Here is a 14,626-nt window from a genome sequence, read left to right as displayed (position 1 = left end):
CCAATGCATGGTCTTCTCCCACTTAGTCCTTACACACTCTTCTTTATGTCCTTTGAAGAGAATTTGAGTTTTCATCTGAAGTCCTTGGCTCTATTTATAGGAGTCCAAGATTGCTCCATGGCCGACGCCTCCTACTTGGCCGCATGACCAAGTGTCTCTTCCTTACACCATCGACGTAATCTTGCATCAGCGCAATCTAAGTGTCCTTCTCCTATATAGCCAACACATGAGCTTCCAATCTGATGTAACCACCTTAAATTCTTAAGTCTTAAGGCTTCCTCCTAAGAAGACACATGATTTGATGACGTTTTCTAGGTGATCTCATCCTTTATATGCGTCCAACTCTTGGATGTTCAACGCATAGTCCATAATCAACGCATAGCCTCTAATCAACGCATAGTAAGCCAACTTACTACTATCGCATTCCAACTTAGCCATCGTAAGAGCCATCCATTACCAACGCATAGGGTGGCTGCTTATCCTTGACGCATGGCTCACTAGGTACTACCGCAAGGCTTGCTCGGCATGGGCGCATGGTGCTTGGCATAGGCGCTAGCCGCTCGACGNCATAGGCGCTAGCCGCTCGACGCATGAGCATGCTACATAGGCGCTGGCCATCGCTTACAGGCTTGCTCGGCCGCATGGGCATGCTCGGTTGCATTGATGCTTCTACGCATAGGCATGGCTGTTCGACAGGGCGCTCGCTGCATAGGTTGGCCGCTCGACGCATGGGCAGGGGCGCTCGGTGCATGGCATCGACACATCGCTTGGCAGTTTGGCCGGGGCGCTTCGACGCATGGCTGGGCGTCTGACTGAGGCTGCTCGACGCATGGCTGGGCATTTGGCAGTGCTTGGCCTACTCGACGCATTGGCTGTGCGCTGTGCATGAGCGCTTGACGCATGCCGAATGCCTTGCCCGTGTCCTCGCCTACCTTGTGCCATCCAACCTTCCAATGCATCACTTCCATTTTCCTTCCTTCACCAACGCATCCATCATCCAACACATCCAACACATCCATCATCCAATGCATCCAACGCATCAATACACCAAATTCTATACTTAGCCAAATTTCCAAGTTTTTTCCCCAAAAGTTAAACTTCCAAATTTCCTCTTTTCTTCAAATCTCTACTCTTTTCTCTACCATTGCACACTAGTTTCCACATCAACCTACTCACCACAGAAAATTTAGGATTCGGGGTTCACATTTACCTCCCACCTCACTTCTCCCTTGACCCAAATAATCTCTAATAATCTCTCCAAGATCTTATGGTTAACGCATGGTAATGTCTAATCCAACACTTAGTCAATTTTTCATCAATTTAAGCTTAACTCAAAACTACTCAAGAAAAATCTATTCAATGCCTAGAAATTTCCACTTCAACATAGGATTTAACTTTTTCTTAGTTAATTTCCTTAACCACCTGCTTAAGTAGGAATAATGATTTAGTGCTTTAGATTGATTTAGTGCTATATAAAGGTCAAACGATTTTTTATTTTATTTTATTAAATAAATAATTTATATTTACAACAAGGTAAATGAGATTTAGGACACTAAATCCAACATTGAAACATGGGCTAATAGTGATCAATTCGTTGTATGAATAATATCCCCTCCCATTTTTTTGGCTTCAAGGTACTGGGAAGAGATAGTTTCTATCTCTATTCTAGTCTTCTTACACTGCTTGGTTTGAGCCTCTTGTTTCTACTGTGGGTGTTTGTTGGTTTTCCCCAAAAAGAAGTTTAACTTTATAAATATATGAAATAAGAATAAAAAATTAAAAAAAAAAGAAAGAAAAAGAAAAAGAAAAAGAAAAAAAGAAAAAGACCTAAAATGTCATCAGTAGCATAAACAAAATTAAAAGAGTTGCATTACGTGGTAATAAGAAAAATCAGACCACATCTTTCGATCCCCGTCCTCTACTGCTGATTCTCTCTATCGTCCACAGTTCCAAAGCGAACGTAAAATTTCCCACCAAAACTATGAACAATCCAAGCCATTTCCCCTCAATTTAGCACCCTCATCAAACCCATTTCCTTTCTACTGCCTTTAATGGCCGCTTCATCTCTTTCTCTTCTTCCATCTCCCCTCACCTTTTCCCCTTGTGAGCGTTTCTCTGCTTCTTCTTCTTCCGCTTCATCTTCTTCCTTCTTCCATGGTGGAACCCATCTCAGGTTCCACAAAAACTTCCTCTCTGCACATTCTTATTCCTTCAATTCTTCTCCTTCTTCTCCTAATTCCCAATTTATTAAAAGGGTCTCTTCGAGACGACGCCTAGGAATTATAGTTAGTGCTTCTGGGGACTATTATGCCACTCTCGGGGTCCCCAAATCTGCTAATAGCAAGGAAATTAAGGCTGCTTATCGGAAATTGGCTCGTCAGGTACGGAATTTGTTCATTCTTTTGTGTGTGTAATTTGGTAATCGTGATCAAACTGGAGATTAGTTGCTTGAGAAGTTTATCTGTAGGGAAATGAAATTCTCTGAAAAGGGCTTCTGTTTGTTTAAGCCCCCAATGCAATCTTTGAGCTTCTTCGTGTATTGCCCAATCACTGATGAGTCTACTACTTTACTCTCAATATTAACTGACGATTCTTTTTAAATATTAATAATAAAAACTATTACTGTAGATTGTGAGAAATCCATGAGGCATGAATATTGTATTTGTGGACGGCAGGCTGTATTTACTCTTGTTTGGTGCTTGCGAATTAAAATTTTGAATAAGCTCAATGCCAGTGAAATTTGTGAATCCTATAACTCTATTATTCTAAGGCCGCGTTAGGGATAGATTCTCAAGAGTGATTATGAAAGAATCTTAACTGGTTTGGTATGTTTAAAACTATTTGTGAACGAATCTAGTAAAACAGTTTTTAAAATCGATTCCCTAGCTGTTAAAATTAGAATCAGATGTCACTCCTTAACAAATTTTATATATCTAGTACTAGTATATATCTCATCCAACCAAATTCTTTGTGAATACATTTTCAAGTATTTAATTTAATAAATAAATCATTTTGGAACAAATTTGAGTGTTTGGCAACCACTCATGAGACACATTTAAAGTACTTTTTATCAAAATTTTTAAATAAAAATGAGTTTTTTTCAAAAACACTTTATTATATCATAACCAAGTGATTGTTCAACCTGGATCACATTCTCCGGATGCGAGTTCACGGGAGCTGTGGTCCATGGTCAGATTTCATGTTCCTTCTGTGCTTCCTTTCTCTTGGTTGAATTTTTGTTCTGGTATACTTTCATTTTATCTCAATGAGTTGAAAGCATATATTATTTTAAATAACTATATATATAATATAAATTTTAATAGGTATATTTTAGTTATTATATCAAATTTACCAAACACCAATTTAGAACTGATTTTTTAAAAATTAGTAGCATATATATATATATATATATATATATATATATTCCTTTTCGAAAAAATGGTTGCATTGGTAAAATCAACCCCAAAAATTAGGATATACGATTTGGTTGCAGGGGAAATATATTTGTTAAAAAATGACATCTGATTTTACTTTTAGCAACATTTTCTAAAAATTGTGTGGATGAATTTTTGTTTTAAAAAGTAATTTTACTTGATTCATTTACAATCAGTTTTACCAAACAGAGAAGTAGTTAAGATTCTTCCGTAATCACAACCTAAGCCTAGATATATTCTTAATAAATTTGCAAGCCATATTGACTTTTTTTTATTCTCTCCTTTCTCTCAAGTATCATCCTGATGTCAATAAAGAACCTGGGGCAACTGAGAAGTTTAAAGAGATCAGTGCTGCTTACGAGGTATGATTGAGAAAAAAAAAAAAAAACCGTAATGCATGTGGTGCATGTTTTCAGAACTTTCATTTCAAGTAACAAGTATATCTGAAATGTGTAATTTTCAGTCTTCACGAGCAATGTAATCTATGTATTTCCTTTAACCATCCATGTTCACAATCTCTTCCAAATTTATCATTTCGGAAAGTTGGTTTCATCATTTTGTGGCATCATCGATTGCTGATGAAGCACTTTACCCTTCCATATTTACACTTATAATATTCAAGTACAATGCTGTCAGGTTCTTTCAGATGATAAGAAGCGGGCTTTGTATGATCAATATGGCGAAGCTGGTGTTAAGAGTACAGTAGGAGGTTCTAGTGCTTATACGGTATTTTTGCTATTTGATATCATCTCTGTTCTCTGTATGGTATTGGTGTTAAGAGTACAGTAGGAGGTTCTAGTGCTTATACGGTTGTATGATCAATATGGCGAAGCTGGTGTTAAGAGTACAGTAGGAATATCTAGTGCTTATATGGTATTGTTGTTATTTTATATCATCTATATTCTCTGAGGGAAGTAGTCTTCCTGCTTGATGCATTTTCACATCAAGAAACTTTGGGCCTTATACTATATATTATTGTTGCAGACTAATCCATTTGATTTATTTGAGACATTCTTTGGACCAAGCATGGGAGGGTTTGGTGGTATGGATCCAACTGGTTTCCGCGCACGTCGTAGTAGTACTGTTACTAAGGGTGAAGACATACGGTGAGTAACAGCGTGACAAATGCTTGAAAAGTACTACTTTTTTTTGCTACTATTTTTGTAGTGTGATATTTCCTTTAATGTCTGCATTGGTCAGATTCAATTAAGGGAATGTTACTTGTACCTTTGCTGATCTCCATGATTTCCATGATTTCCATATTTGTTATATTTGTTAATAAATTTAAGTAGATGCATTTGTGTTTATGCCATTATGGTGGTTCTTCATGCCGAGGAAAACCTTAATTTCTTTTATAGATTTGGTAAATTTTTGCAAGGCATGATAACTTGAATGGCCTTTCCCTCCCACCACTTCCTACTTTCATAAGGTCCAGGCAGCGAGCTATTAATTTTGTAAAATTTTCAGGTATCTATGATAGTTGCTGGCTTGATTTCTTACTCAGATCTCCCTCTAGCTTAGGTTTTTAGAAACGCAGTTAGATAATCCTATGGAAAGAGGTGAGGCATGGCAAGTTACTCTAACCTGTGAACTTACAACTGCCTTCAACTGGGTAGCTGCCATGGTTGACATTTTGTCATGTTTGTGGCAAAGCATGTGATTGCCCATAGAAAGAGTGTATTAGTATTAAGTAACATATTATGTAGCATAATACTGAGGGCATGTAAGAAAATCTACATGAAAAAGCCATCACACCATCTTCTTCCTCTTCTCCTTGAAATTCTACTTTAAAGTTGAAACAGGGGGATTCTTGCTACCTTGACAGCATCAGACATTTTAGTTATTGTTATTTCTCTATTGCCAAGCAAACAATTCTAGCACAATTTTTGTGGTCATGAACTTTTCAACAACCACTATTTATTTTGGATACAAAACAAGAAAAAAAATTATAACAAATAGGTGACCGAATAACTACTACAATTGATTTACATGTTGTTTGGCTGTCTTCAATCAATAGGAAATTACTTCTTTGTAGTCCAAACTTATTAAATTGACATTAAATAACTGCTCAATATTTTGAGTCCAGATATGACATCAATTTAGGATCTTCTGAAGCCATATTTGGATCAGAAAAAGAATTTGAGCTGTCCCATCTGGAAACATGTGAAGTCTGCTCTGGTACTGGATCAAAGGTAGGCTCCAAAATGAGGATATGCTCAACATGTGGAGGGAGAGGACAGGTTATGAGAACCGAGCAAACACCTTTTGGCTTGTTTTCCCAGGTATAGGCATCACATCACCGTTGCTTTAGAACTTGTCCTTCAAAATTCATTGAATTTGTATTTGCTACTTAATTGTTCACATTTCATCCTCCATTCTATTTTTCAACGAGAAGCTTTTGTTTGATAAGTTTTGATTGGAATGCTTTATCTACCCTTCACTATCAGGGTCGTTTTGTATTTGTTTAAAGCCAGATTGCTCCAATGCTTGTGTCAGGTCTCTGTTTGTCCAAATTGTGGTGGCAATGGTGAGGTCATATCTGAATTCTGTCGGAAGTGTTCTGGCGAAGGACGCATCCGTGTTAAGAAAAACATCAAGGTTAAAGTTCCTCCAGGAGTAAGTGCAGGCAGTATCCTAAGAGTTGCAGGAGAAGGTGATGCTGGACCCAGAGGGTATGAGGTTAAGAGTTTATTTTATTTACTTTTTTTTTTTCCTTTAGAATATTTCAGGGTAATGTGTGTGTAATCTATTTCCCTTAAAAGTATCTGTTTGGCTAGATGTGTCTGATTCATAACCTTGCGAGACACTAGGCTGTCCTCATGCATCCTTGAAATGTAATATTTGTATGGATTATCAGTATATATTTACATGGCCTTGAGATTCCTTTATTTTTTAGGAATGGGAATGACCCGACTTTCTATCAAGGTTTTATTCTCAAGTTCCCATTATTCATTCATGCAAGTAAGCCATGTAGTCTTTTTCTTTGTCAGGGGCCCTCCGGGAGATCTCTTTGTGTATCTTGATGTTGAAGAGATACCCGGAATTCAAAGAGATGGCATCAATCTTTACTCAACAATAGCTATTAGTTATCTGGACGCCATTATGGGATCTGTTGTCAAGGTGGACTCTTAATTTTTTTTTTTTTTTTTTGGGATCCATTTTGTTGCATTTGTTTAATTAGAGGGTTTAATCTCTATTCAAGCTATAAGTTTATAATTAAACTCCGTAAATAGTTGGATGGGTTGTGCGGTCATTTTTTGCAGCGTAGAACTGTGCATCAGCCTCCTGCAGCGTGCACAAGTGAATTGATGTTTGTGATACCTTTCAATTGTGAGATGCTTAAAGCTAATGGTTTCCATTCAAGCAAGACTGTCTTTATGAGCTTTTCTTTGTAGTGTTTGATATACTAGCTAGAAATTGTTGCAACCTTCATTTCGTGAGATTAACGAATAGTTAATAGCTTTGTCACGACAGGACTTCATTATCTGGTGCATAAGTGATCTAGTGTCCAAGGATTGTGTTTAACAATCCTTTTATGTGGCCTATACAGGTAAAGACGGTTGAAGGAATGGCTGAACTTCAAATTCCACCTGGTACTCAGCCTGGTGATGTTCTTGTTCTTGCAAAGAAAGGTGTTCCAAAACTGAATAAGCCATCAATTCGAGGCGACCACTTATTCACAATCAAAGTAACCATACCAAATCGTATTAGGTAAAAAGATAAAGGACGTGTTGTAGAATTTTGTTGGATGTGTTCTTAAATAACTTACATTTGGTTTCGGTACAATGGAAACATTTGACATGGGTTCTTGACCTCTAATTTGGAAATAAAAGAGACAACTGGAGGGAGTAATAGACATGCCTTTCCCATTTAAACTTATAAAATGGGTTCATAGTTAAGCCAGGTAGAAGAATCTTCAGGCCTTGATATAATTCATCTCATGCACGATATGCATATTTGCCTGGTTTGAGTCTTGTTTCTTATATCATTAGGGTAAGAGTGAACCATATCTACACTACTATGCTTTACAACATAAATATTTTTTTCAACTTGTAAATGGTTATTCATTTTGTTTCTTTTCTCATTTCCCTTCATCTTTTTAGAAATTATTAACAATGCCCATTTTTGTTTACAGTGAAAAAGAACGAGAATTGCTTGAAGAACTTGCTTCACTGAACAACACTGCTGGGACTGGGAGCCGTTTTAAAACTCGCCAAAAATCCCAACCACAACCAACTAGTAAGCAATATTCGCTGATCTCCCCTGCATGTTTTTCCAATCCCCTATAGAGGAATTCCATGTGTATATTATTATCAAAAAGAAAGCCAGAAAAGTTTAGCCCCAAAATTAATTATTTGAATGTCATGGTGCATTATTCAGGACCTGTTTGACAATCATTTGGGTTTGGGTTTGGGTTTGAGTTTTTTATTTTTTTATTATTTTTTTCCTTCTTTTTTCTAAATTAAGATTATAAACGCAATTTCTATCCATGGCTTTCTTTGTTTTGTTATTACTTTCTTCGAAGTTTTGCAAAATTCAAACAACTAAAGAAGTAGCTTTTAAAAACTTGTCTTGGTTTTGAAAATTTGGCTAAGGATTCAAATATTTTCTTATGAAGGATAAAAACCATAGTAACATGAAGTTCTCCAAAAAGATAAAAGAAGAAGAATAAGAAGAAAAAATGGAACATATTTTCAAAGACAAAAGTAAAACCGAAATAGTTAAGAAACAGGGCTGTCATTCATCTCCCTTTTGGCTTACCTTTCCATAGACTGTAATTAGTGGAATTACATTTTTTTTTTATGAGAATCAAGAATTAGTGGTATTACATTTACAGTTTCAATATTGGAATCCTTATAATGGATTGCATTTACAGATACAAGTACAGAAAATGAGGTCAAAACAGTTGCCAATAGTACTGAATCTACTGATGATGGGGACTCCAATGATCTATGGAAAAAAGTACAAGATTTTGCTGGGTATAATCTCTTTTCTGTGCTTTCAATTATACCTTCTTTAATCTGATTATAACTGGGGAACTAGTTTTACTTTTAAATTTTAAACAGCTGCCCTCCAAAGACTATTGTCCTAAAATTTTCCCCAAGGGATTCTCTAAAGATTATTTTGAAATAGTTTTCTATTATTCTGAACTTCTTAATGCATGTTTGGATAGTGCACTGCCTCCTTGCCATCAATGCAATGAATAGTAATGAATCATTACCATCTTTGTAGAGATTTGGTATGAGAACAAAAAATGTGGTTACTAACATTTCAAACCTCATGTCTACATACAATATCAATAGCTTACTGTTTCATTTTATAAAATTTGGAACTTGCAGGTCTGTGGCTAAAGGAGCTCTACAATGGCTGAAAGATAACCTTTAGCCTTACGTTCGAGCTTGGCGTCAGCTTTGGTTGAAACCAAACTATCATTACAAGTCCTTGTTCATTCTCGTTGGCGCTATTTCTCTACTTCTACCCAATTATGGCTCAAAGACACTATCTGGCAATTTCTTGAGATATTTTCTTCATGCGTCTTCCAGGAGAAGCCATTGTGCTCAGAGTGGATGTTCATAACTTGCTTAAAGTTGAGATTTTTTTTTTTTTTTTTTTTTGGTCTCATTAGGTAATGGTATTGATTAGAATTACATTTCAGACTCATATTCATTTATAACAATTCAAAGCGTTAGAAAAAAAAATGATTTTGACTTGTTGAGAATGGGATTTTGGTGAAATATTGTTGTCCACTGAAAATGGAGAAGAGTCCATTTTGAAGTTGAAATTGAGATATCTATGCATCCTGCATTATGTTCTAATTATTGATAAAAGTTAAATTACAAATTTAATCGTTTCAAATATTTTTATTTAGTCTCTAAACTTTCAACAAGTGTCTATTTAGTCTCCAAACTTTCAACAAGTGTTCTAATAGATTTACTAACTTTCAAATTTGTATTTAATGTCTCTGTATTTTTATTTTCTATCGAGTAGGCGTTTGATTATTTAATATTTTTTTTTTTTTAAAAAGGACAAACCTATCACAAAATTAGAAGTTTAAGCTTTTGTTAGACATAAAATTCAATTTTATATCTAATAGATAAAGTTCATAAACCAATTAAACATTTTCAATTTAGTTACTAAATAGACCTAAACTTAGAAAAAAAGAACTGAAGTTGTAAATTTACATTGTATTGATATTTTATAGTTTAGATCAAATAGATATAGACTTGAAAATGGAGAAAAGTAAACTTATAACTCAATTCATTGACAATCCGAGAAATATGAATAGTGGTTTCTATTTTTAGGATTAATTTCTACAATGAAAATGATCAAGCAAGCATGATAGCAAAAATATAAAGAAGTGCTTCATCTGTTCTCAATTTCTAGTCCTTTTGACAGGACTAATTTTCTTTTTACAACTCTTTTTCTTTTAAAATAGGAAAAAAAAAAAAGGCTTTTGGATGTTTAAAAGGAATTCATCTTGTAAAAATGAAAGTAGTAGATTTGTTAGCTTTGTCTCTCTTCACGACTTTGGTTGATCAAAAGCCATATGGCTACAACCACAGGAGCTGATATCATGATAAGAGCTTGTACAATGTTGGGTTTGGTCATCTCTGGAAAGATTATGCTTCCATATTTTATTCCACATCCCCCTGCTATGGACCCTGCCGCCAGTTTCAACAAAAATTGCACATCCTCCTGCATAGTATGTAGCAAGTGAGGCAACCAAAGTAAATATTGCCAATATCATTATCATCATCATCATCATCTTTGATATATTCAGAACCTACATGAAATGATTTTTGAAGTGCTTAAAACAATTGTTGTACGTGAAAACACATTTTTAAACCATTAGAAAGAAGGGTAGGGGAGATAAACTGCTTCTAAATCTTGTCTTTGCTTGTGTTAACATGAAGAATAGCTTGACATCTTACTTGTGGAATGAGATACTATTATTACATGGTTTTTTCAGTATCTCATAAACCATATACTTACGAAAGCACCAAATTACTACTAATAGCTCAATCAAACTATCGAAGAAGTCATTACATAGTCTAAATATATCATGTTTGGAAACCAGAAATGTAATTTAATTAAACAGTACAAAGAGAAATTCTCCTTTCTTTTCATTTTTCTGCACATTCTACACTGATTATGTTTAAGTTTAGGCTTCCTTGTCAGTATCAGGCATATCTTAAAAGAGCTTCGTTTCTCTCTAAGAAAGGCAGCAGGAGAAAGAGTAATAGAAAATCTTGTAGCCAAATGAATTAATTTGGTTCCCCAACTTTTAGCATCTTTAGATGCCTCATGGATTCTGATAAGAACGATATTAGGGTGTTATTAGAGTATTAAAGATATATTAGCAAATTAGATTTGGAGTTTGTTATACTTCAAATAGAAAGAAAAGGGAATGAAGAAGATAAGCAATATTTTGGTGAGGGAATTAAGGCTTGAGTGTGATCTCAAGATTGGGAGAGTCCAAGTACCTTGAATAACTTGGTTTATCTTGTATTTTGGTTATCGAAATGTATTTGGGTTTTATCTGATTCTAGGTTGAATAAAAGCAAATGAAAGGCATAAAAACTCAATGTAATCTAGAATTCTGCCAAAGATTTTGTTATCAACAAACACAAATGTAGCTAGAGGAGTTAAAAGTGAAGTAAAATTATTCAAATAAATGACCCCTGACAGGATAGGGGAAGATATTGGTTTGATTTGATTTTGTTAGATTTTTTTGAATTAAACCAGAAGGTAACTCCACAAAATAAGAGTTGGAAACATTTGTTTTATATTATACCCCATAACTATCGATCAAAATCATTTCGACATTATTGAATTATGATGATGATAATGTTGAACGGAACTTTTCTAAAAATGAATTGGATACATATCAAGTTGAGAATGGTTTGGATATATCATCTTGAACATGAAATCCATGCTTTTTCTAGGTTTGATAACCGAAAGACGAGGAATGCATACCCACCCTAACAAGAATTTACTCAATTTCAGATTTCGTCGTCTAATTCAATCGAAGGAACTTCTAGAATCTAGCCAAAGATCAATCAAAATACTGCTAAAATGTGGTTAATCCTATTGATTTTCTCCTTCGTTCAGCCTAAATTCAGCATAATATCCCTCGAATTACCAAGTGGAAACAGCAATTTGCAAAGCGAAAGTTCTTATAGACTGAGAGATAGAAGACAATACGAAAATACACACCTGATTAATGAAACCGCCGGCGTCGGTGTCGTCGTTGCCGCTCGGATTCCCTCCTTGTCCAAGTGCTCGAATGGCGGGAAATTTCAGCCGCGTATTGAGAAAGCAATTTGGATAGCGAACTGTGAGTCTTGCGAAATTCGTCGGCTTCTTTTCAGATTTGGCGGGAGCCGGAATGCCGATCTTCAAGGCTCCGGTCGTCGTTACCGCCGCTGCCATTTTCTCTATTATCTTCGATTTCTTTTAACGGCCACCGCGAAATTATCGTTGCTTCTTTTCACTCTGTTCACTTAGTTGTTCGCCAGCGTGCCACGTCCGCAAAGTCTGATTGGTTGGTTCTTTTTTCCATTAAATCAGATATTTAAAAATTGAAAATTAATGAAAAAAAATATTCATAATTTTGTCGAGAGTATTGGTTTTCAGGTTTCAAAGTTTTAATTTCGTGAAATTGAATTCTAAACTTAAACAAATTGTCAATTTTTATCATATATTCGTGTGAAAGATTGGGAAATTTTCTTAGATGGAAAAATCTTAACTATTTATAGAGAATGAAAAAAATAATAATCTTAACATTGAAGTTCCTGTAAGATTAAATTTTGTTATTTTGTATAAATAGTTTTCTTTTATTTTTCTATTTTTTGAAATTCTTGGTACATGTAGGTTATTTTTAAATATAGTTATATAGTAATATGAAATAAAATCTACATACTATTTCAAAGAGGATATGGAAAAAAACATTTGATTTTCTCTTTTTCCCTTCATTTGATGATTATAGAGATATATTAGGTAATTTCACGTTTAAAATCATTAAATAAATTATTGTGCCCCTAAATTTTAGCATTGCACAAAAAAATATTTAATTTTTCACTTTCTTTTTCTTTTAGCATAAACGTGAATGGAGTTTGATTTATTTTTTAAGATTTGATTCAAGATCAAATCAAATTTTCTCTATAAATGATCCTTACACTCCAAAAATTTATGGGTTATCTCTTTTTCTATTTCTTTTTCATGTTTTTTCTCTTTTTCTGTTTCGTTAATAACTTTTTTGTTTTTTTCCTTCAGTAAATAATAGTTTTCGGTTAAAATGAAAGTTTGAAATTAACAAGATAATAAAATTATATAAATTAAAATAAATAAATAAATATACTAAAAGGATGATTATCACGAATTTTAAAAAAAGAGTGGAAAAAATATTTTCATTTACATTAAAGTTTAAAACTAGGAGGATATCTAAATCAAAATAATAAAAAATATTAAAAAAACTAAAAGAGAGTTCACGAAAATTTGAAAATTTATATTTTTTGGATTTAAATTAAAATTTGAAATTAAGAGATAATTAAACCCTCAAATAAAAATAAAAAAGAATTATTTTTAACTAAGAGATAATTATCACGAAATCTTAAAAGACTTATTTTTGTGAGTTAACCAATATATCTTCTATTACATAGTTTTCTTAAAATTATTCAAGTATTTATGTTATTCTTATAAAACAGGTGCAACACACGTAGTATTCGATTAATATCTACAAATATGGTAAAATGTCATTATCTATCAATGATAAACATTAATAGACATCTATTAGTGTCTTTCATTGATGGACTATGACATTTTGTTATATTTGTAAATATTTTCCTCTCTTTCACGATAGAAGCCAGCCGCCCCCCTAAGTCTTTTTCATCCGGAAAATTTCATAAGATAACCCAAAAAGTAAAACCTTTTCTATGGATGACCTCTTTCTAAAAATTTTGTTCTTATTGACCTTTTCTACATGTGAAATTCTATTTTTACCCCCGACTTTAAATACTTCTCTTTTACTCTTCTTCATCCTTTAATCTTTCCTTCCAACCATCGATCGTCTACAATTCAATTCAACTATTTATTCTCAACCAATATTGTACATTAGAATTTAATGCTATTGGATCTTAACCATGAGACAAGTAAACGTATATCATTTTTCACCTCTTCAGTTTCACTCGAACACTATCCGCTTCTCCATTGCTCTATCACTTTCAGTTGAACACATATCGCTTTCAAAGGAGATCATTCATACATTCAATTTATTTTGTGGGTCTAGAACAAGCATTTTTCGAAGAAGATCATTCTACATACCTAGAAACAAATACTACAAGTGTTGTTAGCCGAAAGTTTTTAGAAGTTCATTCAGTATTATTTTTTTGATCGTGTACCATCAATTACATTGTATTTTCGATCTTATATCATTGGATACACGATTGTGTACTACATTATACACGATCTTATACCACAACATATGCGATCTTATACAATAACATAGACGATCGTGTACCACAACATAACATATCGTATATCATTATATACACGATCGTGTACTATAGTCTACACGATCGTATACTATAGTATATATGATCATGTATGTTATGGTACATGATCGTCTATCACACATATTTTTTGTTATGTAATTTCAATGTTTGATTGATATTATATTTGGCGTGTTGCAGATTAATGATGTTACTTCGCATCTTTGTATGCTATTGTGGGGAGTGGGACCAGACCGAAAGTAGCTACGTTGGTGGTCAAATGAAAGGTGTAAAGATTAGACACAATATATCGTGTAGTGAACTAGTGAGTCTTCTACACCAACGACTAAATATCGATCCAGATAATTTTTTCATACACACTAAATGTTGTAAAAATCTATTGGTCCAAACCCCTCTGATCGATATAGTCGATGATGAAGACCTTAGTTCTTTTTTTTTTGGAAGGAAGTGATGCACCCTGGATGCCTTTGTTTGTATCAGTCACACTGCATGATATTCATGGAATATACACCGAGAACATTAACCATCAGAGTAATCGTACCATTCCAACTAGTTAGGACTTTGGCATTCCAGCCACGTCTAGACATAACTTGTCTTCACTAGATGAGAACATCTAACCATGTAACCTGGGATATGATGATGGAAATGAAACTTGGATGGGTCATAACATCCAAATAAGAT

At 34.2% G+C, this 14,626-nt stretch overlaps 2 protein-coding genes across 2 annotated transcripts; one reads left to right on the top strand and one right to left on the bottom strand.

Moving 5' to 3' along the window:
• Window positions 1-1,875: 1,875 nt before the first annotated feature.
• On the top strand, window positions 1,876-9,239 carry LOC120092159 (chaperone protein DnaJ). The gene is made up of 11 exons (XM_039050391.1): window positions 1,876-2,381; window positions 3,728-3,796; window positions 4,071-4,160; window positions 4,419-4,540; window positions 5,521-5,716; window positions 5,931-6,106; window positions 6,425-6,554; window positions 6,985-7,145; window positions 7,570-7,673; window positions 8,311-8,413; window positions 8,774-9,239. Exons 1-11 carry the CDS (start codon window positions 2,052-2,054, stop codon window positions 8,817-8,819), a joined length of 1,527 nt encoding a protein of 508 aa, XP_038906319.1. The 5' UTR covers window positions 1,876-2,051; the 3' UTR covers window positions 8,820-9,239.
• A 456-nt stretch (window positions 9,240-9,695) lies between these two features.
• On the bottom strand, window positions 9,696-11,930 carry LOC120089511. Its single transcript, XM_039047010.1, has 2 exons — window positions 11,652-11,930; window positions 9,696-10,130 (listed from the first exon to the last, which is right to left on the bottom strand). The coding sequence occupies exons 1-2, from the start codon at window positions 11,865-11,867 to the stop codon at window positions 9,939-9,941; spliced, it is 408 nt and encodes a 135-aa protein (XP_038902938.1). The 5' UTR covers window positions 11,868-11,930; the 3' UTR covers window positions 9,696-9,938.
• Between the last annotated feature and the right edge of the window lie 2,696 nt (window positions 11,931-14,626).

This window comes from Benincasa hispida, chromosome 1 (genome assembly GCF_009727055.1).
Source record: "Benincasa hispida cultivar B227 chromosome 1, ASM972705v1, whole genome shotgun sequence".
NCBI classification, from domain to species: domain Eukaryota; kingdom Viridiplantae; phylum Streptophyta; class Magnoliopsida; order Cucurbitales; family Cucurbitaceae; genus Benincasa; species Benincasa hispida.
Note: the sequence above shows the minus strand (reverse complement) of the source record. Positions and strands in the feature narration are given on the sequence as shown.

Bases quoted from the DNA above. Each gene is read 5' to 3' on its own strand.
- LOC120092159 (XM_039050391.1), top strand. From the start codon at position 2,052: ATGGCCGCTTCATCTCTTTCTCTTCTTCCATCTCCCCTCACCTTTTCC. The intron at 2,382-3,727 runs GTACGGAATTTG...CTTTCTCTCAAG, and splicing joins ATCGGAAATTGGCTCGTCAG to TATCATCCTGATGTCAATAA. The intron at 7,674-8,310 runs GTAAGCAATATT...TTGCATTTACAG, and splicing joins ATCCCAACCACAACCAACTA to ATACAAGTACAGAAAATGAG.
- LOC120089511 (XM_039047010.1), bottom strand. From the start codon at position 11,867: ATGGCAGCGGCGGTAACGACGACCGGAGCCTTGAAGATCGGCATTCCG. The intron at 10,131-11,651 runs GTGTGTATTTTC...CATACTATGCAG, and splicing joins CCGGCGGTTTCATTAATCAG to GAGGATGTGCAATTTTTGTT.